Source organism: Zootoca vivipara, chromosome 3 (genome assembly GCF_965207765.1).
Source record: "Zootoca vivipara chromosome 3, rZooViv2.hap1.1, whole genome shotgun sequence".
Taxonomy (NCBI): Eukaryota; Metazoa; Chordata; class Lepidosauria; order Squamata; family Lacertidae; genus Zootoca; species Zootoca vivipara.
In genome coordinates this window covers 89,602,878-89,629,531 of record NC_142586.1, presented here as the reverse complement: position 1 = coordinate 89,629,531, position 26,654 = coordinate 89,602,878, and the positions used below count along the sequence as shown (strand labels likewise).

At 41.9% G+C, this 26,654-nt stretch overlaps 2 protein-coding genes across 3 annotated transcripts in view; one reads left to right on the top strand and one right to left on the bottom strand.

The window, feature by feature from the left end:
• The first annotated feature begins 273 nt into the window (after nt 1-273).
• Nucleotides 274-7,452, top strand: DEGS1 (delta 4-desaturase, sphingolipid 1). 2 transcript variants are annotated; one of them, XM_088667373.1, is made up of 4 exons: nt 512-604; nt 1,825-1,854; nt 4,188-4,930; nt 6,422-7,452. In XM_088667373.1, exons 3-4 carry the CDS (start codon nt 4,214-4,216, stop codon nt 6,566-6,568), a joined length of 864 nt encoding a protein of 287 aa, XP_088523499.1. In that variant the 5' UTR covers nt 512-604; nt 1,825-1,854; nt 4,188-4,213; the 3' UTR covers nt 6,569-7,452. The 2 variants fall into 2 exon arrangements, with proteins under 2 accessions (XP_034967317.2, XP_088523499.1); XM_035111426.3 differs by lacking the exon at nt 1,825-1,854 and having other exon boundaries at nt 274-604.
• Nucleotides 7,453-9,159: 1,707 nt separating this feature from the next.
• The window catches only part of NVL (nuclear VCP like), a 44,583-nt gene continuing 27,088 nt past the window's right edge, over nt 9,160-26,654 (bottom strand). The window contains exons 15-23 of the mRNA XM_035111425.3: nt 26,533-26,637; nt 25,306-25,368; nt 24,694-24,813; nt 23,428-23,527; nt 21,545-21,651; nt 14,994-15,070; nt 14,381-14,469; nt 10,888-10,958; nt 9,160-10,501 (exon numbers count right to left, since the gene is read on the bottom strand). Coding sequence (XP_034967316.1) covers nt 10,457-10,501; nt 10,888-10,958; nt 14,381-14,469; nt 14,994-15,070; nt 21,545-21,651; nt 23,428-23,527; nt 24,694-24,813; nt 25,306-25,368; nt 26,533-26,637 — 777 coding nt within the window. The 3' untranslated portion in view covers nt 9,160-10,456. The remainder of the gene's footprint in view (nt 10,502-10,887; nt 10,959-14,380; nt 14,470-14,993; nt 15,071-21,544; nt 21,652-23,427; nt 23,528-24,693; nt 24,814-25,305; nt 25,369-26,532; nt 26,638-26,654) is intronic.

Genomic DNA, 26,654 nt, shown 5'->3' with positions numbered 1-26,654 from the left:
GTACAGTATCATGTTAATGACAATTCATGGAATGAATAACAATTGTGAATACCGCTAACGTAATTTAACACCTGATAATTGAAAAGACACCTAATAGAAGTCGGGAGAGGGGGGATTGGGATTCATATATGCTTTGTGTGGTAATGATGTTTGTTTTGAATATGAAACTGTAAAATGTAATAAAAACTATAAGATAAGAAAAGACACCTAATATTATGCACCTCAAAAATGTTAACTCTTTCGAAATGAAGCCGTCCCCAACTTTTTGCCGGGGAGGCAGAAAAATGAAAGGCAAGGCGACGAGGGCAAGAAGCCGGCACATCCGAAAACTTTCGTTGCCTCAGGGCTGCTAATGGCTCCTTCGACGTCACCGTTCCCAGTAGTCAATGTTTTTTTGGGACGTGAGGGCGGTGGGCGGGAAACTATCCTCTCCTACCTGGCGAGCAGCGGCGGGCGCGAGTGTGTTGGGAAACGGCGCTGGCTTGGAAGGTCGTTGACGACGACGCCGGCGAGGAAAGAGCCATGGGGAACGCTGTGGCCCGAGAGGATTTCGAGTGGGTTTATACGGACCAGCCGCACGCGGACCGGCGCAAGGAGATCCTGAGTAAGCGCGCGCCTTCAGGCCCTCCCTGCACTTCGTGCTCTCCCTGCTCCCCTTTGGGGGTCTGGCCCCACACGATGCCTCGGTTGGCGAAGGCGCTCTCGAGCCCCCTTATCTCTCTCCACACATTGCTGCTGCCAGTGTACCCTGGACAAAATGGCTGAAGTAACATCCCCTCCCTGCTGAGGGTGGATGGGGCGACGTTTGCTTTTACTGTGTCATACAGCGGGGCTCTTAGTAAGAGTGCAAACTGGAATAAAATATTTTTTTGGGGGGAGGGGGAGAGCCCTGCCCACATAGGGCACACTATTTGAAGAGCAGTGTCCATCAACGTGGGGACGGACGGACAGACACTCAAATATTTTATTGGTTGGGGGGGGGGCAAAGGGACCTCACCTCAGCCCAGGGCCAGATTTAGGTTTGATGAGGCCCTAAGCTACTGAAGGTAATGGGGTCCTTTATAAGTCCAGCTTGTCACTGTTTTTTGTGTTGAATATATGCTATATGGTTAATAATAATAATAATTTATTATTTATACCCCGCCCATCTGGCTGGGTTTCCCCAGCCACTCTGGGCTGCTTCCAACTGAATATTAAAAACAATCTAGCATGACAGTATTAAATGACAATACAACAGAGAATTTATGGACCTAATAGGTATCTAAAGCCATTTGCACATAACAAAAAGGAGCCTACACAACACAAAACACTGTTGCTGTATGTAGGTTTTATTTTTTATTTATTTTTATCTTATATTTTGGAAATGTAGATCCAGGTTTTTTTTCCTTTTATTTTTTTTACGCCCCCCCCCAAGAGAGTGGGGCCCTAAGGTTGTTTAGCTTATACGTAAATTCGGCACTGTCTCAGCCCCTAGGAGTTGGTTCCAATGGCTCTTAGTTCCTTGGTCTTTCCAGTAGGATCACTCTCAGAAGTGAGGGGTGGGTGTAGGCCAGTGTGTTGGGCACACTTCGAAATGGTTTGCCAACAATCTGCCACAGGTGTAGTATCATAGACTCATACCGGTAGGATTGGAGAGCTGGAAGGGGTCACCAAGGATCATCTAGTCCAAGCCTCTGCAATGCTTTTAGTTAAACAGCATGCTTCTAGTTCTTGTGACTGCTGAGAAGCATCAGTAGGAGACAATGATCAAGTTTTTTTGCTGACAAATGCTATTCCCAATTACACATGTCTCTTTCCATTTTATCCTTCTCAAAATAAATTCAGAATCCTGGTCTATAAACTGAATAACCAACTGTGAGTATGCAAACTCAGTTTATTCTATCCAGCATGTGAATCTGAGTCTTATACAGAATCTCAATTTTTTTTCCTAGCGTTGAATAGAGAATCTCTAAGTTGCCTGCATCACTGTACTGTATACTTCTTGTTAGACACAGGGTGGTAGTCAACTACTTTTTACTAAGAGTGGACCTATTAACGAACATGACTAAAGTCCATTAAATTCAGTGGGTCTATTCTTCATGAAATTTAGATCCACCCCATGGGTGGAATTCAAAGTAGCACTAAGGAGATTGCTCTGTTAGTTCCATCAGGCAAGCAAAATGTGCTATCTCCCCTTTCTTCCTCCTGTGGTTCTTCTGACCCCAGAGCCAATTTGGGAGAGACAAAGGGGTAGGAGAGGTAGGAGAGCCTTATAGCATTAGTATGACTTGTTACTGGATCACACTACTAGAACAGTTTAATTGAATCTGGCCCAGAGAAAAGTTAAGAATTGAATGACCTCAAACTATATTAAAGCAGATCACCTTGGGACGGTTTTCTGTGTCTGCTTAGTTGACCATGCTGACTTTCATGTAAAAGTTAGGTCTGTGGGAAGTCTGCATATCTGATGCCATATTTGTTCATGTTCTTAGTCAAAGGCAGCTTGCTGGAAATGAAACTTAGTGAAATCATGGGAATAGATAGCATAGCATGGATTTCAGTGCTACTACTCTTGATGTGAATTATTAAAATCTCAAAGGAGTAAATAATTTTATTACAAAGTCATGTCAGTGGAAATTGCCCACACAGTGTTCCATTTACCACACAGAGGCAGCTTAAGGCCCAAAATAGTTCACTGTTACAAATGATAAGGCCTCAGTACAGTCATACCTCGGTTTAAGTATGCCTCGGTTTGAGTATTTTCAGTTTAAGTACTCCGCGGACCTGTCTGGAACTGATTAATCCACTTTCCATTACTTTCAATGGGAAAGTTCGCTTCAGGTTAAGTACGCTTCAGGTTAAGTACAGACTTCCGGAACCAATTGTGTTTGTAAACTGAGGTACCACTGTAATACAGTTCTGGGTGTTCATATATACATACAGTTTGCTGGCTTTGAAGATACAAGTAGGAAGTATTTCTGCTGCTCCAGCTATTCAAGACCTAACACAGACTCTGACTCACTGACTGACTAATAAGCTGACATGCCTTAATCATTTATATAGACAGCGCGAGGCCATTGCCATAGCAACTGGCTTGTCTGACCATGCACCTCTTGGCTTGTGGGGTTATTTATGCCCATGAAGGAACCGAACCCTTTCTTCCATGTTCACTTCCTCCAATAAGTCGCATCTTAGTTACAGACCCAAAACTGTTTTTAAAAATACCTGTCTTGCATATACCTCCTTAGTGAAGTACATGTCAACATGTAGCTTAACTGACTGTGTATTTACTGCCTTGTAGACCTGTCTCAAAAAGAGACTCACACAAGAGCATGTTACAGTAATCCAGTTATGAGTGGTGATGAAGCTGTCCTTTTCTAGGAAAGGCCATAATTAGTGTAACTGCTTCATGTTATGGAGGCTACCTGAGTCTCCACTGAAAGATGAATCTAAGATCACCCCAAACTATGTGGTGTGTAACTCTCCAGAACTGGTAATTTCTCAAGATCCCATACCTGGAAGCAATTTACCCACAAATTCAATTTCAGTTGGTTTGTCACTCAGCCCACCACCATCCAGAAATATCAAAACCCCCTCTGATTTGGATGTAACTGAGAAATAGAACTGCATGACATCAACATACTCTTAATGACCACTCCCAATAGCTTAATGATTGTAGATCTTAAATAGTACTGGGGACAAAAGCTGTCCTGTGACACAACAGCTTGTGGTGGACACACATATAATCTCCTAATGCTGTTCTCTGAATCCTGCTCTTTAATGAGTAGAACCAATGTGGAATTGTGCCCCAGCTCATGAAGATGATCCAAGAGAACAACATAGTTGATTGTACCAAAAGTCAGTGAGAGATCAACAGGGTCGCAGTCCCCCTGCCTGTCTCCCAAATATGGACCTCTGTCAGGGGAACTAAGGCTGATTCCATCCCCAAACCATTCCATCCCCTGAACCATTATGGTGGTGGTGCTGTTGTTGTGCCTGTATTTCATTCATGTGGATTTTACACTTGACTGCAGTGTTGCACTAAAGCATCCTGTATGTACGGTATGTATGCAAACTTTTAACATGTATATGGGCGTGTTTAGAAAGTAGAATCCAAATATAGGAGTCGATTGTGGCATAATCTTCAAAGAGCATTTGTCTATTGACAGCAGTTATTTTAAACTTTTTCTCTCTTTTTCTCCCAACAGGTAAACACCCAGAAATAAAAACCTTGATGAAACCAGATCATAACTTGATCTGGGTGGTTACACTGATGGTGCTTGCACAGCTAGTTGCTCTTTATCTAGTTAAAGATTTGGAGTGGAAATGGGTTATATTTTGGTCATATGTGTTTGGCAGTTGTCTTGATCATTCCATGAGTCTGGCTGGTCATGAGATTGCCCACAACAGTGCCTTTGGCAATTGTAAACCTCTGTGGAATCGATGGCTTGGAATGTTTGCCAATCTCGCACTTGGCATCCCATACTCTGTATCCTTCAAGAGATATCACATGGATCACCATCGTTATCTTGGCGGTGAAGGAGCTGACGTGGACATTCCTCTTCCCATTGAAGGATGGTTTTTTTGTACCCGTTTTCAAAAGCTCATTTGGGTTATTCTCCAGCCCCTATTCTATGCTATCCGGCCTCTCTTTATTAATCCCAAACCAATCTCTCGACTTGAAATCATGAATTTGTCAATTCAATTTCTCTTTGATGTTATGGTATACTATGTCTTTGGAGTAAAAGCACTTGTCTACCTGATAACAGCAGCTCTGCTTGGGCTAGGCTTACACCCTATTTCAGGACACTTCATAGCCGAACATTACATGTTTTTAAAGGGACATGAAACATATTCCTACTACGGTCCACTTAATAAGCTTACATTCAACGTTGGCTACCATAATGAACACCATGACTTCCCTAATGTTCCTGGGAAAAACCTTCCTCTGGTGAGTACATTATAGTGTCCATTTACAACTAGCTACTTTCCTGGAGTGAAGCAACTCCCTTATAATTGAATGGATTGATATTATTCCACTTCTGTGCCGTCATTTGCTGATGTGGGTGGGGACATATATTAAGACTGCACTCTATGTCCTCAAATTTTAAGTTTGCTCCTATGTGGGGTAAACTAGTTATTTTCCTTGCTGATTGCCAGAATTCAATCCTGGGTTGCCATTGTGAGCTGCCAGTTTTTTGTAGACTTCTGCAAGAAAGTTGCCTTCAATTCAGTAGAGCTTCATCTTTGTGGTGCTTTAGGGATCAAAAGCACTACTATTACTCCTCCTCCTCCTACTATTTATACCCCACACAGGAATTGTACCTCATGCACATACCAGTTAGCTTTGCTTCATCTCTGTAGAGAGTGTTTTCCATTCCACATTGTTCAAGAGGCATTCCTGACCAATGTGCAAGTGAACAGCTTCTAAAACACATTATGAAACATTAACTAACTATGCCCAAGGAGCATGTCAATGTTCCAGAGATCCTGTTCTAGATTGTACTCATAAAGTTATAGTTCAGACCGGAAGAGGCTTTTAGGGTGTGGAGGAGTGGGTAGAAAATCTGCATCCCGTGAGCTTACCTTGGGAGCTAACCCTTTGTTTCTAGAAAACAGGGTCAGTAGCTGTCAGTGCTCTGTTCCTCCTCTGAGGCAGCATGCTTTGTGTACCTGCTGTCTGGTTAGGAAGTTGCAGACTGAGTGAATGCTGGGTATTTACTTGTATGACCGGCTCCTAGATGTTGATTCCTATCTTCCTCAGCAAGCATGGCCGATATTTAGGGGTGATGGGAGTTGTAGTAACATCCAGGGGGGCACATGATCCCAATCCCTAATTTAGACCTTTTAAAGTTCAAGAGGGATAATCATTTTACAATTCAAAATTTTGTGTTTATTTTACTTTAAAACACTTATATATTGCTTAATTATTTGCATTTCTAAACAGTGTAATTAAAAACAATCCACAGAAAATAGAACAATAAAATAATACTAACTACCATAAAAGCAAACACTATCCTAAAATTCCTGCTGAAACAAGAGTGCTTGTCTAATCTCAATTGGGGTAAAATTCCCAGGCTTGGGCCCACTACACTAAATGCATGGCTAATTATAGTTAGGGGCTGTGCATCTGAGCCATGGGGAAGCATCGAAGATTTCAGTGATCAGGCCAGGATATAAGGAAGCAGATGGTGTAGTTCTGTGCCTAGACATGCATACAATTAGTTCCTAAATCTGAGATGAAATTACTCACCACAACACTGGCTATTTAATGTTTAGGGAAGCTTTTAATATCTGAAGGACTATTGTATTTAATATTTTGTTGGAAGCCACCCAGAATGGCTGGGGAAACACAGCCAGATGGGTGGGGTATAAATAATAAATTGCTGTTGTTGTTGTTTTCTGCTGCCAAACTTTAATTTCTTTCTTTTTTTTATTATAGCTGAAGAAAATGGCCTCTGAATACTATGATCATCTGCCACAGTATAACTCCTGGGTAAAAGTGCTTTATGACTTTGTGATGGATGACACTATCAGCCCCTATTCGCGAGTGAAAAGGCATTTAAAAGGTGAAGTGATACTGGAGTGAAAAAAACAACCCACTTCCGTAAACACCAAGGACAGCCTGGTAGCTGGTGGAAGGTTTTGTTTGGTCAAGATGAATTTGCTTTGAATCTTGACCTGGTTTGAACTATGAATATATGAGTACAATCTAGAACAGGATCTTTGGAATTAAACGTTTTCATGTTCTTTTGCCATGTAACTATGTTTCATAATGTGTTTTAGTAGCTGTTCACTTGAACAATGGTTTAAAGCATTTTAAGCATTTTATCTTATGCTTTTAAGCATTTTATCTTACATGCAGTATGTACTTGTTCAGTTTTTTACATATGCTGCCCAGGACACTAGCTTTTGCTGACAAACCTTCCAAATTAACTTCTTTTAATACCGCAGAATTGTTTTAATTAGTGTAGTAGCTGAACAAAATGGCTGGCTGGAACTCCTCCTAGATTGAGTTGACCTAATTGATGGATTTACAACTGTCACTGTAAAGTATATACCCACTGAAGAAGGTTAGTGTTTGTGTAACTTCAAAATGGACATGGATATGATCTCCTGCAGCAGACCCATTTCCCCAAAACCAGATCTGCATTCCCTCTTGTATGCATCTGTACGTAAGAGCTATGCCCTGCCATCAAATTGATGCTTCTTTGGAAACAGACTAGATCTCCTGAAGTTTAGAAACAGAATAGTAGAGCCTATGTGTGTCCTGGTAACCATATTGTGCTCTCTTAGCTGGGGCAAGAGCTGGAGTGTCAGTTGTTGACAGCAGGTAGAAAGTTTATAAAAGGTATAAAACATCGACTGTGAGAATGCAAGTACCTCCTACAAAGGAGTATATGAAAGCTGGGTTTTTTTAAAATAAAAAACAACTCTTGGGCACTTGAATAAAGATGATATTAGTGAAGTTTATTTAACAAATGTGTGGAATGTTCTTGAGATCAAGGTTGAAATAATGAAGTAGGCATCACAATTCATTTTGGCCCCAAGACTTTAACGCGGCAGTCATTTTGGTATTGTTTTGTAAATCTCTTGAATAATTGCTAATAAAGGCCTAGTGTCAATAAGGTTTCTCATTGAATGTGGGGGCCTTAAGCCCACTCCCTTCCACTTTAAGACCACACCTTCAAACAGAAACTAGATTAGCAAGATGTGCTGTCAAAAATTAAAAGATAAACCAGTATTTTAGGCTACTGTTCATGCTCGCTTTTGGTTAGCAGAGTATTGAGAGGCTCATGAGATTATTTTAAAATAAGGCAATTTAAAATGGCAAGAGAAGACCCATTCAAATTTTAAATATGGTCCTTTGTTAGCTGATCTCAATCAAGGAGGCAGTTTAACCACATCCTTGTGTTGCACATGCTGAAAATTATCCATCAAAACAGGACAATATGGCATACCGTTTCTATGGAACTGGAATGGAATAATTGCCTATCAATGTGGCTCATGTTGGATCATTATTAATGAAAAATTAATTTAAAAATATTTTTTTAAAAAACTCCAGGAGCTCCACTTCACACCACTGGTGGTGGTGTGAAGTAAGATTTCATTGCTACATGAAGACCACCAATGGGGTTTTATATGTTCAGTCACATTGACCTTGTTAATTCATTGATACCCACTCCTCCAAGTACTAAGGGACTGACAATGGCTCTGACAATGTGCCAAATGCTTAGGAGCTGTTGTGGGGCCAGCTTGACTCCTTACCTCATTCCAGACAATAACTAGAGCTCCAGCAGGATTACCAGCCAGTCCTGCAGGAAATTCCCCAAACACCATCTGGAATTCAAATTTCGTTGGCTTTTGAAGAGAGTACTGAATCGGGTTCTTTACTCTTGCAGGTTAAATTTATAATCTGTCCATGACAAGTGTCACATATGGCTTCCACACCCAAATCACTATTTCAAAACAGAAGATGTGGCCTAAAGCCCAATGTGTACCCTAATACATGTGCTGGCCAAGATAAAATAAGAGAGACGTCCTTGGTTGGCTTGGAGGCCATAAACTGCTGAGCCACAGCAGACAAGACCACCATGGCATGCATGTCTTCTCACAGAGAACAACCCACTTTGGACTCCTCAGTCCACAGCTGTGATTGCTTCTATAAATTCAGGCAATGAGAATTGCTTACTGGGGTGGAAGTAATCCAATAGAATCCTATTCCCATCCTGGCACCCTAAACCAAGATACAGACACCAGAACACAACACTTGGATACCTGGTCAGGCGGAATCAAATCGCTAAAGACGTGTGGGGAACCATTGGATCTCCACTGGCCAAACTCTTTCCACTTCCTCTTCTAGTTCTATGTGCTTTCCAGGATCCACATGAGCAGAAGCAACTGACAAGGATGACAGGAAGAAAATGAAGTACCAAAGGTATCTTCCAGGAAATAAATATGATCTCTAAACAAATTATTCAACAAACTCAACAACTGGCCCTAATGATGGCTGATGATGCACTAAAAACACCAATACATAAGGAATTCATAACGTTCCTTCTAACAACAGCTAGCATTATACTAGAAACTGGAAGAATGTGAGGACAAATAACAGGAAGTATGGAATATAGCAATCATGGAAAAAACCTAAGCATAAAATTAAAGCAATGCAGAAGGGAGCAGTTTTTATGAAATGTGCTTTATTATGTACACAAATGCACTAAGATGAACACTGAACCTCTTTGAGGAAGACATTACAGATGGCTGTTTCTCTGTAATACAAGCTCTGTATTATTCTCGAGTTACTTTTTTTTGTTTTACTGTTTTGCTGATGCTTGAAAACAAATGCATTTTTTAAAAATCCGATCATATCTGACTTTCACACCAGACCACATGGAAAAGCAACGTCTGTGTGCTTTCTATGTGTGGGAAGCAGAGGATTTTGCAATAATAAAGCCATGTTCTTGGGACACCTATGCAACCGATTAATGGTTGCTATTTAAAAGTCCTTGTACACTGCTGTGAGGATCTCCTTTGCATTGTCTGGATTGGTCATGGGTGGATCAAATGACAGATCCTACAGACACTTGGCTTTAGTCTTGCTTCTTCAGCCACTGCACCCAAATTTTCCTAATATCCCCTTGTTTTAAGTCATACACATAAAACTAGTATGGGAAAGAATGTGGTATTTTTAAAGCAAACATGCAGAATTCTTTAAATAATGTGAAGCTTCCCCAGAGAGAAAAGGCTGTTTTTCCTTAAGTTTTCAATGTAGTTTTAAGGATATTTTTCTGCCAGTGAAAGCATTTCTGCTTGCCCAACAGCACAATTTCCCCTCTTCTCAGCTGGGCCCTGTTGTCCACTTTGTGTCCCCCTGCAGCCCAATGTTGGATTACAACTCCCATCATCTCTGAAAATTGGCCATGCTCTCTGGGGCTGATATCCCAACATCTAGAGCATCACAGGTCCCCCATCTGTGCTATCTGGGCTAGGCTGACTTGCTATTGTTTCTTTGTGTATTAACCGGTTCAGTTTACAGGCAGGACACTAACAAGATTAATCAAATGTCTCATAGCGCAAAGAAAAATGTAACATCTGAAGAGTGATGGGGAGACGCCCACGACAGCTGACAGCATATATTTAAAAACAACATTTACACCTTGCACTTTCTTCCATCATAGAATCCATGGCATATATGGGGTTTCTGACCAGATCCAGGGCTGCTTAGCTTCAGCCGGATGGCCACATCATGTATCTTCTGCCCATATCCTGGAGACCAGTTTGAAAGTGTGGCCAAATGTTAATTACTAAACAATGTGATAGAACTTCTCTCAGAAACGGAGTCCAGCAATGTTGAGATTGGCAGGCAAGCAAAACCAAGGTTAAGTCCAATCCATGAAGATGCCTCTAGAAAATAGTCCACCGGGAGAGCTTCTCAGGTTAAGCAACATGTTGGGTGTTAGGAATCATCCAGCTATCACCTGCTCAGTGACTTGCGCAGCTCTTCATACATTATTTGGTCCTAAGGATGCCAGTGAAGGGAGGAAAAACAGAAACAAACTCATTCAGTAAGGCTTTTGAGCTGACTGTACCATAAGGAAAACTTTTACCTAGTGGCAAAGATTGTGTTTCAACATTTACAAGAGAAACCTAAGGAAAGGCAAAGTGGCTAATTTACTGGCTTTTTAAAGATCCCAGCCGCTGAGGAGGCAGTGTCCACTTTCTTCTCCATGTGCCAGTAAGATTCCCTCCCACTAACACCAAGGCAGATGCGTGGTCTTCCCCCAGATCAGACTTGTTTGGGCAAGAGTGAAAGGGAAATTGGATGCCTCATATTCCTTTGTAGAATCCTTAGCATTCTGTGCCACTCTTAGCTTAAGTCACCACCTGGCCTAGAGCACTTCTCACCTTTCTTGATACAGAAGATTTAACTTTCTTGAAAGCAGCTTCAAAGTGTTTTCTGGCAATCTTGATTTCTCCTGCAAACAATACAGTGCAACAGGAGAAGGTTAACATGCTTCCACAGTATACATAATGAACTGTAATGAAATGAAAGTTAAGGCTATTAACATAATAAGTTGTGGGAAGAGGATAATTAAAGCATCAAACCGCCTTAGCAATGAAGATTGCCCAGGGATTGAGCTTCCCACTACTTACCCTCTAGGCACTTCCAAGCGCTCTGCTCAAATGGATAAAAAGGCTCCTAAGTTTCCTACTCTCAACAGTAGGAACAGATTGCTAAAATTTTAGAAACAAAGGGCTGGATTCAACTACCCTGCTCCTCTGACGGGAGCCAGAATAAGGGCTCCTGCTGGCATAATGGGATTTACGCCCTTCCCCCCATGGCTCCCCCAGATCTACTCTGGAGGGTCTGGAGAACCCCCAGAACAGCATTCCGGGGGCGGGGGCGGGGATGGACTGTCCCACCAGGTGAGCAGAAATGCTTGTCCAAAGGAACAATCTCCTTAGTGCTGTGTTGAAGCCCACCAAAAATCTGACTTCATTTTTACGGTTCTTCCTGGAGTAAGAAGATGACCCGCGCCTCTCTGGCAAAGCAGGGACAACTGGAAAAGACCATCAGGCTCATGAGAGAAATTGCCTCTGTTCAGCAAATGAACCAGCAAGAAACGGCACAGACTATCAAGGAGGAGGGAAAAGATAGAATCAGCTTGCCCTCAGACTATTAGCTGGATTTGAGAAGACAACCTAGGACAGCTTCCTTAGAGACAGATTCCCACAATGATAAACTGGGCAATAGATACTGTATCGGTCATAATATAGATATGGGAACAATTGTGGAATTTGGATATGAAATTTACAGCGTGTTATGGTTGAAGAGAAAATTATATGAAAATGATGTATCATTGGTATCTAACACCAAGTAAATTGGCCCACCCAGGTCTTCTTTAGAAATACGGTAGGTTTTTAAAATGAAGAATGGTCGAGCTCCACTATTCTGCTCACAGGAAGAACAGTTTTGTAAACCTACTGCCTTGAAACACTTATGTAACTAACTAATGGTCTACATCTCCGGAGCCATGCATCCAGCCACAAACTCTGTGTATGCGAGGATTTTCTCTGAACTGTCAACTTCACAGGCCACAGGGAGATCAAAGCACAAACCTTTTGGCTTGAGTTCTGCACTTCTAATTTACCAGTGTTATGCGACAGAAGGCATCATACAGCTTCACAATGCTATTTCAGCACCACCCTCAGCTAAAATGTGTGAACCGGGGCTTTGGTGTCCACTGAGGGGCATTTGCATTGCTCTCCTTTTTGGCTATCGGGCCAGAGGCTGCCAAGCCTAGAACTTCTCACCAGCATAGCCCCTGTCAGCTAATCATTGCTGAAGTGCAGACAGGGCTCGAAGAGTCAAAACAATTAACGGATCCTTATTGATTTATCTAATCTGACTCAGCTTTTCCAGCTACCATCTCCATTGCACGCCTTCTCTTGCAAAGCATTTGGAAGGTACAACAGAACCAGCTCCATGAGTAGTAGAACATCCCAAACTACCAATTAGTTGTAATTTGCTGTTCCTCATCAAACTCTGCCAAATCAGAGAGGGAAGCTGGCACTCGTAACATACTCCAAAAACATGCAGTAATTCATTTTGTTTCAGCTCCCAGCATAACATCTGACATATTTGCATCAGCACTGAAGGACTTCATTCTATATTTATGGGCAAGCACCAACCACAAATAAAGAAAAAAAACTATCCCTCCCACCTGCTTCCTGATAGTTCACTAACCTAATCTAAATGGTAGTTTTAACCTGAAATATTCATATTATTTTGAGAGCAAACTCCTGATGTAAACAAAGCATTTAGGTGAGGAGAGCAATAGCTGCCATTGATTCTTGGCTTCTCTACAAAGTCAGTGAACAAAGGCTACAATTACATTGCTGTGATGTGTCTCAGTCTCATTTCACAAATTCTCTAACCACATGCAGAGGAAAGGGCAGAGAATATTCGCTGCTCAATCGTGCACTGCCACTTGAAATAATTGTTACAGCTGCTTGAGTGTGAAGCAGCCTTTCTGTATGGACAAGGATAAAGCCACATGGATCAGCTGCTCTCCCAGGTAGCCCCTTCAGTATATTTAAATATCTTTTTTTATTAGTTTTCTATTCACTCCCCCCCCCCCCCGGTACCCTTTACATGGTTCCGTGTTAACATATTTTACAAAATATTCTTCTTCCATCATTAAAACAAATCTTATTTCATACATTGTATTTCATAAATCCATCCAGTTACACGTTTGTATCATCAAATCTTTCCTTTAGCTTCCATTCTTCCTTTGCTGTCTTTTTAGTTCGAGATTTTCTTGCGCCTTTTTCTTTTTACATATTCATATAATTTCCAAATATCAACACATTATACCATTTGTTTCCATTCTACTGACCTTATCTTGAGTTTCAAGTTAATTTCTCAATATACTCCATAAATTTTTTCCATTCCCTGTCGAATACTTTGTCTCCTTGATGCCTAATTTTCCCTGATAATCTTGCTATCTCTGCAAATTCTGTTATTTTTTTGCAGCCAATTTTCTATTAAGGGTATTTGGTGTTGTTTCCACACCTGGGCTAGCAACAATCTTGCCCCTGTTGTGGCATATAGAAAGAGTTTTTGGTCTTCCTTTTTACATCCTCCGCTACCATCCCCAGCAAAAAGGCTTCAGGTCTTTTCTTAAAAGTGTACTTAGATTTTCTTTAGTTTGTTATATATTTTATCCCAGAAATCCTTATCTTTTTTGCACCTCCACCACATGTGAAAAAAATTTCCTTCTTCTTTCCCACATTTCCAGCCGTTCTTATTGCCTGTTTTATACATTTTAAACAGCTTAGATGGTGTAAGGTACCATCTATACATCATCTTGTATAGATTTTCCTTTAGCAATGTGCATGCTGCAAATTTTATTCCAGAGGTCCATAATTTAGTCCACTTATCATACTCGATGTTGTACCCTATGTCTATTGCCCACTTGGTCATCACTGACTTAACCTCTTCATCTTTAGTGTGCCACTCTAATAGGAATTCATATATTTTTGATATAGCCCTTCAGTATAGTTGCTCAGTCAGTATAGACAGGAACCCCAAAAGAATCGGCATGCAGCAGAGGGAGTAGAGGTTATCCCGGATTCAGAGTTCTATATTATCACTCCCTCTCATAATAGCAAACACAGTGACAGTAATGGAGCTGCCAAAAGGGGAGAGCTTCTTTGTGACACAAGGTTTAAGATCTATCTTTCTCTTTCTCTTTTAGTTGGATTATTTTATTTAGTTTGTCTTATATTGTATTGTATGATGAAAAGTTTCAATAAGAAATTATGTCCAAAAAGAAAGAAAATCTTTCAACTTGCTCTCTCTTCAAGTCATTCTGTTTAATATCCTCTTCCTTACCTTTCCTGTTTGTGGCATTCAGCACTGCCATCTCCTCTTTCAGGGCACAGACAGAAGCCTCCCGCACTAGAGCTGAAAGATCTGCTCCCCTATAAAAACAACAAAAGGCCAATGAGTCATTTTAGGGAGCATTCTTTATCCCAAAGGAGAGTTGTAACAGCAGCAGCGGAACGAATATGGGCATTAAAATGTCTCTGAATAGACATTTAAAATAAAATTATTTCCATTCAGCAAGGTGTGCCGGTTAGTCTGAAGATGTGCTCTCTTTATATATTTGGGGGGCAAATTGGGATTAACGTGTTAATTTAGATTCTGTAAGCATATGCTGAAACCCTCCTTGACACATTTTACAGAAGTATACTTGCTTTCAAAATAAATGTAAACTAGGCACAGAGGTTTTTGCTATGCAGAACTTAATGCATTTCAGTGTCATAAACCGGAAGATTCAAAGAAATCTGGAACAATAGTCTAGGCAGATGTGTTAATGGAGATAAAAAGGCAGGAAGATGAGGATTTGATGTGTTTATTTTCTACTACTAATAAGGCGGTATCATAGAAGGACCAACACCACCTGCAAGTGGCAATGGAAGATAAAAGAGATAAATTTACTCACGTATAACTATCACAGCAGGGATTATGAGCAATTTCTTCAAGGTCCACATCAGTGTCAAGCGGGGGTCGGGTTCCATCCTATAAAAGGTGACAACCAGGAAATGTTTAGAGACATAGGGCATCAACTGCAACCACCCACCTAGCAATCGTTTCATCCTACAAGCAGGGATGGGGTACATTTCTCAGCCCAAGGACTGCATTATTCCATTCTGGGGACAGGGGTGGATACAGCAAGTGGTTGGTGGGGGCAGGAAGAACAGTGCAAAGAGAATGTGAATTTTGTGTTTGTATGGTAGGCTAGTCTCGACACATACTCCCATGCTCCTCCACCCAGGCAAGATCACACCTGGGGAGAAACACTCAAGGAGGATGCAAAGCAGGACTGGCAAAGGGTGTGGCCTGGCAAGATTGCTAAGTGCCAAATGGAGAAACCAAACTGTCAAGCAGAGGGTCGCTTTCCCAAGTCCTCCCTCCAAGCTACTAATCAATCACACAAACTATTCAGTAAGTTTCTCAGGAACACCAACGGCTGGCTTGGGGCACTCACAGGTTCTTAACCCGGGTTTCTTGATTCGATGCCAGCAAGATGTTACTATTTGCCCCCAGGGCTTTATGAGGTTCTAAAATTACTCACTGTCCTCAAGGATTTAAAATAGGAAATATACAACAGGAAAAACACTGAATCAAAAGCCTCACAAAGAAGTTAACAAGTCAATGATGTTGTTTTAAAAAATACAAACGCTAGTACCAAATGGCATGACTATAGAGAGAACTGTGTGAAATATTGTTTGGTTGTTTCCGCATAAAACAGAGAAAGAATGGGATTTTATTCAGCAGTGTTTCTCTGCTGATGGAAGGCACTTTGACCCAGTGGAGGCCACCACCAAGCTGTGTAACAGGGAGGAAGGCAAGTTCCTCTTCAGACCCTGAATCTGCTCCAGGGGGGTGGGGGGTGGGACACTTCAGAACAATGTGGCATGTGGTTCTGCAGAGGGTACGGTAGTATGAATTGGGGGGGGGGGAGATTGTCACCCTTTCTGTTCCACTGATGGAAGCGTCTGCTGGATCAAAGAGCCCTCTGTCAACATGCATGACATATCTAAATTTGCAGACATAAGGGCACTGGCTTAGGCAACAGCTAAAAATCCAAAAAGCAATGGGAAGAATACAATCACCAGACTTTCAATAAGGAAGGAAAAATTTGGTAGTCCTCAAACAAGTTTTACCCACCCAGGCACCAACTACTTGCGGTAAATGCTTATGCATCAGAAAGGCAGCTTGAGAAATTGTTTGGCAAATTGCCTGCCTGAGAAACATTTTTCAACGACTAAATTTCAAGACTGCATTTAGACATGTAGGAACAAGCCAAAACATGCTTTATTCCATTTACAGCAAGACAAGCATTGTCTTCTCCCACCTTGCACAGAACCAGCTTTGAATGCAGTTTTGCTAATTTCCTTAACACAACCTGAACTAAAGAGCAGCACACACATTCATTGACCCAATGCCTTCACTTTTTTCCAGCAAAACCTTTCATTAATCTCTACCAGTCTAAGTTTGGCTCTAGGCCAAACTTGGCTCAGTCCTAGAACCAAAACCTGCTTTAAAAAACACCATTCTGTACTCAGATACAGAACATACAAAACACACTCATTGTGTCAGCTCTGAAAGGGACAAATATGTGCACATTGTGTTTAAACAAACTGAGTTACTTGCAAAGTGGTGTTTAATCATTTTTCACTCACGACTTGAGAGCATTTTGAACAGAAAAGCAATTAATAGGGTTGCTAGCACAACACATAATGTTCCTTTACACAAGTACAAATTGCATCAGAGATTTGCTTTCTTCAAGTTTCCACAGAAGAAGTGATCCAAAGAAGTCCAGATCACAAACTGTTGAGATAATATGGCCACATGAAGTCATTCACTCCATTTGGACATGCTACGAAAACTCAAGCTTAACTATTAGTAGCTGTGAAATCCACTGAATTAAGTCTCAGCATAGCCTAGCTCACAGGGTTATTACAAGGATAAAATCAAGAGCAGAACCATGCATGCCACCTTGGATCTATTTGGAGGAAAAGTGGAATATATATGTAGCAATCAATCAATCAATCAATCAATCAATCAATTGATTCATTCAGATCACCTAATTTTATTCAATTCCCACCATTTGGTGGCTGCAGATAACCACTGGGAGCTAAATTCAACCTGGGCTGATTTTGAACATGTGTATCTTGACAGCAATTAAGGAAATGAATTCATCTTTAAATTTTGAAGTGTATCCCCTAAACAGATTACTTACAATATTTAAAGTTTGCTGATCCAGAATTTTGGGGAAGCGGGTGGTGCTGTCAGGGCCGGTGCTAGGGTTTTTTGCGCCCTAGGCGAGATCACCTTCTGCCCCCCCAATCATATTTCAAACACAGATGTATTTCACATCCAACCTGTTCCTTGTAACCATGATTTCTGCTACATGTTCCAAAGCAGTGGCAGTCCTGCTACCACAGAATAAGAGTGCAGGGTGGGGAGGGAGGGGGAAGAGAGAGAGAAGGAAGGAAGGAAGGAAGGAAGGAAGGAAGGAAGGAAGGAAGGAAGGAAGGAAGGAAGGAAGGAAGGAAGGAAAGAAAGAGAGGGGGGGAGGGAGAGGGAAGGAAGAGACAGAGAAGGAAGGAAGGGAGGGAGGAGGGGGTGAGAGGGAAAGAGAGAGGGGGGACTTTTTATTTTTGAAATATAAAGTGATTTATAAATCTCAGTTGCTTTTTGAAGAGATGATTTGGTTTGTCAATAGCTGATTAAAACACATTAACTTGATCAAATTCTTTTGCTGTAATGTATGCCTCTCCCACAGCTTTACAAAGCAAGCAATGCCTGAAACTGTGATTTGGCTGAAAAACACCTATCAGTTTGAATTCACATTTTTTTTTCTTTAATTTACTGGAGAAATAATTAAACAAGAAATTAGGATTAAATCTGAATTCCAGACCTTTTACAGTCAATAGTTTTAAGCAGGACCAAGTCAGATAATTGACCACTTCCACTAAGCATTTCATATAAACATACCTGCAACTACTTAATCTTTGTTTTAAAGCAACATGCATGATACTACATGATAATACATAATGAGAAGCGGTCACGAAATACGAAAACCAACCATGTCAACAATGTAACCTGGTTCACTGAACCCTATGGAAAGAAGATCATACTAGGAGAAGTTCCCTTTAAACTGTTATGCAAAAGCTTTGTGCAACCTTCCAAAGTTGCCATATGCAGAGTTGTTCTGCAATCTTACCCCTTCCACTTAATCATTTCCTTCTCTTAAAACATGACTAGTAGTGTGACAGGCAGAACTTGCTATACACAGATAACTCTTGGGGTTTTGTATTTTGGAGCCCTGACAAGCTGCATTAAGGATCATTCTCATCTTAAAGTGTTTAAAATGCTTCATCACAGGCTTGTTTCTGGAGCTCACTCTCACCTCAAAACACTTTAAAAGATGACAACTACCGGTATTTAGTTTTGAATATACACACTTGTTTTAGAATCTTATGGTGTCAACTGCACACTGCATATTAAATAACATTTCCATGAACAGCTAGGCTTTCAGGGCTTACTTGCAACTATTACACCATGTATGATTTTGAGATATGGGTTTTCCATAAAACTTGCATCTAGATGTTTTAAGATTACATATACTCTTGAATAGCTCCCTTGTCAGAGAAGAACACAGCTTCACTCTTGACAATATGTATTTAATTGCAACAAAAGAGGGAAAGCAATTCCCTACATTCCCCCACCAACCTATAATGTCCCTAAATTAATATTGGGGTCAACCCTCTATGCATGTTCATGCATATATCAGCCCTGCAAGCTACAGTGGTCTGACTCTAAACCAAATGCGTACGGCTGCCCAGTTCCCATAACCATGCCCAGAGTTTTTGGGCAGAAGCCGCGCTGTATGCGAATTAGTCTTTTAATAGAGTGTACAAGAGTACAGTAGGCAACACTCCTTACTTCATGTTATTCGGGGGGGAAACCAAAAATTGACCATCTAAGAGTTTTTGGATGCCATGCTTCTGTGCTGGTGCCTAGGGCACAATGCAAGAAAGGTGATCCCAGATCTAAAGAAATGATTTTCTGTGGTTATCAAGCAAACACAAAAGGTTGGAGATTTGTAAATGTAGCAGGTAATCAAACCAAAATCACAATCAGCAGAAGTGCTGAATTTTGTGAACAAGATGGTTGGAATAGAATCCATGGAAATTCTGCCATACTATTTGATGTGTCAAATGAGAAAGATCAGACACAGGCCCCAGGGCGAGAATTAGTTCCAGAACAGGCTGAGGAATCTGAGGATGAGGGTGAGAAACCTTCTAGTTCACCCAAGTTAGTAAAGTCAGAATCAGAAAGTCCTTCAACTGCTAGTGACAAACAGGTGACGACCAGTGATTCTGGGTCAGAGGGGGCAACTGATGGAGCATCGCAGGAGCTGCCAAGGCGTTCCAAGCGTACCAACAAAGGAAAACCTCCAGAAAGGTATCAAGGCATTAGTGTTTGGGTAGGATTGGCGAATTGCGAACCTGAAAGTTTTGAGGAGGTTGAGCAATTACCCCATGAGGAGGCCAGAAAGTGGTGCGAGGTCATCAAGAAGAAGTTGAATTTTATGAAGGTACTTGGTGTGTTTTTCATCTGTATATGGGGTTATATTCAACAATGTCTTAAATTAGCACAGAATGGTCAGTTTAAAGGTCGTACAAAACATTTGGATATCCGCTTTCAAAATATTTGTCAAACAGTGAGAGCAGGAATTGTTAAATTAAGTTACTGTCCCAGTCATGAAAATTTAGCTGATGGATTTACAAAACCGCTTGGGTTTCAGCGTCATGAAGAATTTTGTGAAGAATTGGGTCTGAAATAATTTTGTAGAACTGTTTATTTTTTGCCAGTGAGAGGGGGTGTTAGGACTTTAAACCTAAGACGCTGGCAAATTAGCAAGATCATGTGATTTAAGTCGTTAAGTTGTTAAGATGCTCAGTATATATAGAGCGTTTGTTTTGTTTGCCTGTGGGGTGTGGAGCAGTCATGTCTGAAAGCTCTGGAGGTGTTTCTGTTATTTTTCTGCAATAAAACTGTCTTCGAAAGTTGGGCTTCCATGGGTCGTTTCTGCTGCAAAGCCAGAAGGATTTTACCACAACAAGAATCCAGCCGCTGTGCTTAATGCTCTGCAAAGAGAACTGTTCCTGGTCTGTACAGCGCAGCTGAAGCGTTTTACTGGATCAGTGCAGAAAACCTCTTATATACTGCCATTTTTGCCAGGTGTTATTTCTTCATCTTTTAACCCCATCTTTCCACCACCAATTTTATCTAGGCAGCAACCTTGTAAAGCAGGTTAGGCTGAAAGAGTTTCAGAGCTAAACAGGGCTAAATCCTTCAGTGGGAGTTTGCGGGAGAAACTGGCATGATGTTTCCCGGCACATCCTTCCATGTCAACATGCATAACTTTTCTACATAATTATCTATAAAAGGATTTGCCTACTGCCCTCTCATAAAATATCAGAGTAGTGGACAGCAATACAAAAACCATTAAAACTATTAAAAGCAGCACAAAAAATAATAATTAAAAGGACCGGCTAATCTAGAACATTTCAAACAACTGCATGGGCCTGTAGAAGACACCTGAAAGCAAGGATGTTTCTACTAAACGAGTCATCCACAGCATGCATGGGACTGGCAATACAAAATCCTCTTCTAGCTGAAGCCAGTTAGGCCTCTTTAATGCTGGGCACTGCTTTTCTGGAAAATCTCAGTGATCATGCTGGAAAATATGGACAAAGGCGGTCCTTAAAGTACAAATTGTTCAGGGCTTCTGGTTCAACTCTGCCTTAATGGAGGCAGCCCCCATGACAGCAGAAGACTGTTGACAAAGGAAAAACAAGGATGATTGAGGGCAATTATCCTTGCAAATTCCCCCCAGGGACGGGGGGTGGGGGCAGGTTTCACTTGCAGTTCGTCTCGGTACCTGGCTCTCGCTCTGGCATAGAATGCGGGGGGCAGGGAGGCGCCGAGTGTAAAAGCACTTCGCCTGGTGATTGCCTCCAATGCCGTCATTAAGAAATGGTATGAAATGTATTGGGGGGGGGAGAGAATATGGTGCTGCTTTTGCAATGCATCTCTTGGGAACCTGTGATCCTCCAGACATTGTTGGATTCAAACTCCTATCAGCTTAAGCCAAGATGGGCAATAGTCAGGGATAAGTTCATCAATATCTGGAGAGTCATAGGTTCCCCATCTCTACATTATGAGATGAAGAATGTCATGATCTTGTACCAGGTTCTGCACCATTGATTAAGGAGCAGTAGATAGTGGAAATTAAGATTAAGGAGTGTAAAAGATTTATTTATTTAGCAGTTGAACAATGCTATTCTTATGCATTCAGTTTAGGTTTAACTATTCTGAGTAAGGTAAAGCTCTAGTGAAAATTACTTTGTTTCATGCAACTTTCAAGGACATCGTTTTAAACACACACACTCTCTCTCTCACACACACACTTACTTTAGTAATAGTCTTTAGAATGGCAAGGCGATCCAAAGGTGGTGGCAAACCGACAAAGAGTGTTTTATCCAGTCTTCCTGGGCGCAAAATAGCTGGATCTAGAATATCTGATGGAGAAACGATAAAACCCTATTTAGACTCTGGATTCAAAATTGGAAGCACACAAGGAAAACACACCCCGAAGGCACCACCACAGGAAGCTTTTGAGAACAGAAAACTGTTTCTCAAAGTACCTTCCCTCTGGAAAGAAGGCACGCCATCATTTACCACAACTACATAGCTCTTCTTTACTGCGAAATTATGGGTTTATGCACTTATTATGTTGATTACCCAGAGGCAACTGGTGTGTTTACTTTAGGTAGCTGGCACATTTAACTCTTTAAAAAAGACTCTAGATCAGGCATAGGCAACCTTGACTCTCCAGTTGTTTTGGAACTACAACTCCCATGATCCCTAGCTAACAGGGCCAGTGGTCAGGGATCATGGGAATTGAAGTTCCAAAACATCTGGAGAGCCAAGGTTGCCTATGCCTGATCTAGATTAGTAGTAGACATCTGATGACTCAGAATCCTGACGTCAAAAGCAGGACACAGGAGGCTGACCACTCATTTCTGCCTTTCTAGATGTTAAAAGGAGTCCCCTCATAGCTTGGTAAAGATTAATATGGCATAAACACAGTGGCCCAGTTCTGTTGTAACAGGAAACAATTCCCCCCTAGGTATAAGACTCATGGTGAACCTTGGACTTGTTTGCTCCCCTACCTTCCCCTTTCATGCCCATGAGGATTTTCATTGATTTAATTCCATTTAGGAATAGCTGTTCTGCACAAACAAAAAGAGGAAAGGGTAGATTTTATATTAGAGAATATTGTGACCTTGAACAGCCTGGTTTCTTGACTGGGTCACATGAGTTAATCACAGTATAGCCTGTAGGTATATCCACTGAGTTGCTCCCTTGCCACTGCTTCCAGGTTAAACCTGCATAAGCTATGGAATTACTTTCTTTATATCTAGTCAGATCACTGAATTTCTGCTTTGAGCCGACTTCATTTTTACAGTTCTTCGTGGAATAAGAAGACGACCTGCGCCTCTCTGGCAAAGCAGGGACAACTGGAAAAGACCATCAGCCTTTTGAGAGAACTTGCCTCTGTTCAGCAAATGAACCAGCAAGAAATGGCGCAGACTATCAAAGAGGAGGGAAAAGATAGAATCAGCTTGCCCTCAGACTATTAGCTGGATTTGAGAAGACAACCTCGGACAGCTTCTCTAGAGACACCCCACCTCAGGGGTGGACCACCAACCCAAGAGGCCATGGGTACATCTAGCAATCTCCAGGCCTCCCTCCTGGCTGCACATGGAGTCTTTTTATGTGAGCCAGCAAACGACCCAGGAAACATTCCATTAACTATGGTTTCACATTTCATCCATGCTGAGAAGCTATGGTTAATGGTTTCAGAACAAGTCACAATATTAAGCTGTTGACTTTGTTCCAAAGCTGCTGACCATAGTTCAGACCCCAGCTTCTTAAGCAGGGGCACCAAAATTCAAATGCACACAGTGTGTTGCTTCTCAAACCCCTAAAATAACTGCTGCCTTACACACACAATTTTCCGGTGTTGGTGTGTATAAACCACGTACATTATTATTCTTTACTCTCATTATCATTCATTGAATTTATATACTGCCCTATACCCGGAGATCTCAGGGCACCTCACAGAACAAGATCAACATAAAAATCACAATATATATAATCAAAATAAAAACAACAACCCAATTAACATATGCCACACTTAAGCCGCTGATTCCAGACATGTGTACATGTGGCAGGACAGACACCCACACAAGGCTCCTAAGGAGGAGCTACAACTGCTTAACCATTCTTACCTGGCCTGTTGGTGGCTGCCATAATGAAAACCTGACGACGAGATTCCAGGCCATCCATCTCTGTTAGCAACTGGTTCACGACACGGACACTGGCACCTGACTAGGCAGTGAATTGAAAAGTTGACCAAGATGTTAAAAAGAAACTGATTGATGCTGACAGTGCATCTTAGCTGACTCACAGCACTGATCAGCTTAGGGGAACTGAGCTAGTCACAAGTCATAAAGGGGTGGCCCCACCCTGCTGTCAAACTTGGAAGGGGGGAGGTCGTAAGGATACAGTCCACCACCCACGTTCTAGGGTCAACCAGCATTTTCATAGCCTTGTTAATATTATTACTGGTACCAGTGTAAGATGTTCTGGGAGCTGTTTCAAGTGAACGATGGAGTAAAAATACTAAGCACTAGTTTAAGCTCTCGTTTGTCCCATGTAAACGAATGAATCCCCCCACAAATGAGCCCTTTTGTTTCTCTTAAATGCAGGTTGCTGTTTTTATCCAAACTGGGGATTCTGGTTTATAGTAACTATGGTTTAGTTTACACAACGGAGCTTCAAAACCAGTGGGTTAAAGTTAGCCTGCTTTGAGATTGAATGTGTTAAGCAGTTGCAGACCTCAGAATACACTGAGATGGCTGTGGAAGGTACAGTGTATAAAATTATTCCTGCCACTTCCCAGAGAAAAAGAGATGGGGTGGTGGTAGATGACTCCCTACTCAGGGGGCACAGAGGCAGCAGTTTGCAGAGGTAAAGGGATGTCCCGGAGGTCTGCTGTTTTCCTAGCGCAAAGAGTCACAATGTGACAGAGAACCTGGCAAGACTTATAAACAAGAGCGTCTTTGCTTGAGGCCATCAGGTCGGGATCGCACTTTTAGGCCTTCAGGTCACTAACTATGGTGAATATTTTGCATCTTGTGCGAGACCACTGGGCCGGAACTTTGGTTCCCATAGGATTTGTATTGGGATGTTACTTTGGCAAAGGGAAAATAAAAGAAGCTGCTGTTGTTTAAAAATTTAACAACTTTAAAGCAGGAGATGAATGAATCAGTGTGCAGGTGGGTTTAGGTTTAGGTGATGTAGCCTGAGGCCTCGACTGTGCCAGAAAGTAATTATGGTGGTCTGAGCAGGTTACTTGATTTCTTTTCTAGGAATAGTAGCCAGTTCATAGGATTATTGCGAAAGCAAATAAATCTGACAAAAGACACCTATTTACCTGTTCCCCCAATCCTCCTGTGGATCTAAGCTATTGGTGGAAGCGTTTTTAGGCTCACCTCACGGTCTGATCTCCGAGGACACAAAGCATCAACTTCGTCGAAGAATATGACACAAGGCGCCGAATTCCTTGCACGCTGGAAAACCTGACGTACAGCACGTTCGCTTTCCCCCACGTACTGGAAAAGGACAGAGGAAGGGGGGGAAATCACTGTAAGATCTTTAAGATAAGTAACATATGCCCAATCATTTGAACAGGCTTGCCAAAAGGGCCTGTTCAGATACTGCTTTACCCTCAAGATCAGTATTCTTCAACCTGGTGCCCTCTAGATATTTTGTGCTGTAATTTCCCTCAGCTTCAGTCATCTTAGCCATGCCAGCTGCAGCTGATGGAAGTTGCACAAGGCTGGGGAAGGATGCTCTAACCACAGTGCATGCAGAAAGCATCCTCCCACCCTAAACCGTTAGAGGTGCAGAGAATTAGGCTAGAATTAAACTACCAAATTCAATTTGTCATTTCACTTGCAGGCCAGCAGCTCTAACAGACCACTGTAAAAACACATTCTAATAGTATGAATCTGGCAAAGTCAAATTGGGCTAAGCATCAAAGCATTTCACGTTCTCTGCAAACCCCAAATTAGTGACAACTGAGCACAACAAATAGAACTTACCATATTCAACAGTTCAGGGCCTTTCACGGATATGAAATTCAGTCCAGACTCATTTGCCACAGCCTGGGGAAGGGGCAAGGAAATAAAGAGATGCATATACTAATTTTATCAACCTATTTTGCCCTCACTTTGCATACATGAAGACCCTTCCGGCATCTAACAATACACCGAACATTAAAAACGCACAAAAATATAACCCAGGAATACAGGGTGCTCCCTTATACAGAATCAGAACATTTGTCCATCTAGCTCAGTGTTATTAAGAATGATGGCAGTGGCTTCCAGGAATCTACGCCAGCCCTGTAGGAGGGGGATGTAAGGGATTGAACCTGGGATTGTCTCCATTAATGGAGCCGGAGTCCTTTCCCTGAACTATAATCTCCCTACAAAGAAAATGAGTAACGCAATTCAGAAAGAGGGGCAGCAAACCACTTATATGACTGAAAGCTCTGCAGACCGAGCTGGTTAAAAATTGTGTGACCTGGTACAACGACAGGATCATGAATCTTTCCAGGAGCAGTGGGACGGTATAGATTTGGAACAGTGGTTTGCAGAGGGACATAGTTCAGAAGACCAAAGTTGGGAAGAACTGGGTGGTGAACAGCTAGGAGAAAAAGAACTGGGAGAGAGAGAGTTAACTGACTCCCTTTTGCTGGAAAGCATCCATCCGCTCAGTCTGAAGTCAAGAGCAGATAAGTTGCAGCACAGAAAGCACAGTGGCTGTGAGATCAGGTTGCAAGACACGGAAGTGATGTGGGTGACGAGGGGGGCGGGGAAGTGTATGGAATCCTTAATTGGGTGCACACCTCCATTCCTAGAGATGGATTCTTTGTTCTCTCCCTATGATCATTAAAATGTCTAACTGGTAAGACACTCCTTTCGCTTTGTTCTGCTTATCTACTGCCAAAGGGGGGGGGGAAAGGAAGCCAAGTCCCCGAAGCCTGACAATACCCTTTCCAAGTCACATAAATTAGTGGCCACCAGTGTATCTTGTAGGAGTACTTCACACAACTACTTCGTAGCAATGTTGTACTTGCCTGATTGCGTTACGCTTGCAGCACAGAAACAAGTGCAAAATGAGCTTCAGGAGAGACCCACAAGTCCAAAGCACATTCAAGAGGCCCAAGCTGGTTCTGACGCAAGACACGCAGTGGGCCCCCGATGTGAGACACCCATTTAATGTGATTCCATATCCCTCAGTACAAGGTGATACTATATCAACATTACCTTAGCAAGTAGCGTTTTGCCGCAACCAGGAGGGCCAGCAAGCAGCACACCAGCTGGAGCCGAGAGGCCAAGGGCTCTGAATTGCTCAGGATTCCGCACGGGTGCCTGTAACAAGAGTCGTT

Coding starts and splice junctions, on each gene's coding strand:
- DEGS1 (XM_035111426.3), top strand. CDS start 523: ATGGGGAACGCTGTGGCCCGAGAGGATTTCGAGTGGGTTTATACGGAC. Junction 605..4,187: donor CCGGCGCAAGGAGATCCTGA/GTAAGCGCGCGC, acceptor TTCTCCCAACAG/GTAAACACCCAGAAATAAAA. Junction 4,931..6,421: donor CTGGGAAAAACCTTCCTCTG/GTGAGTACATTA, acceptor TTTTTATTATAG/CTGAAGAAAATGGCCTCTGA.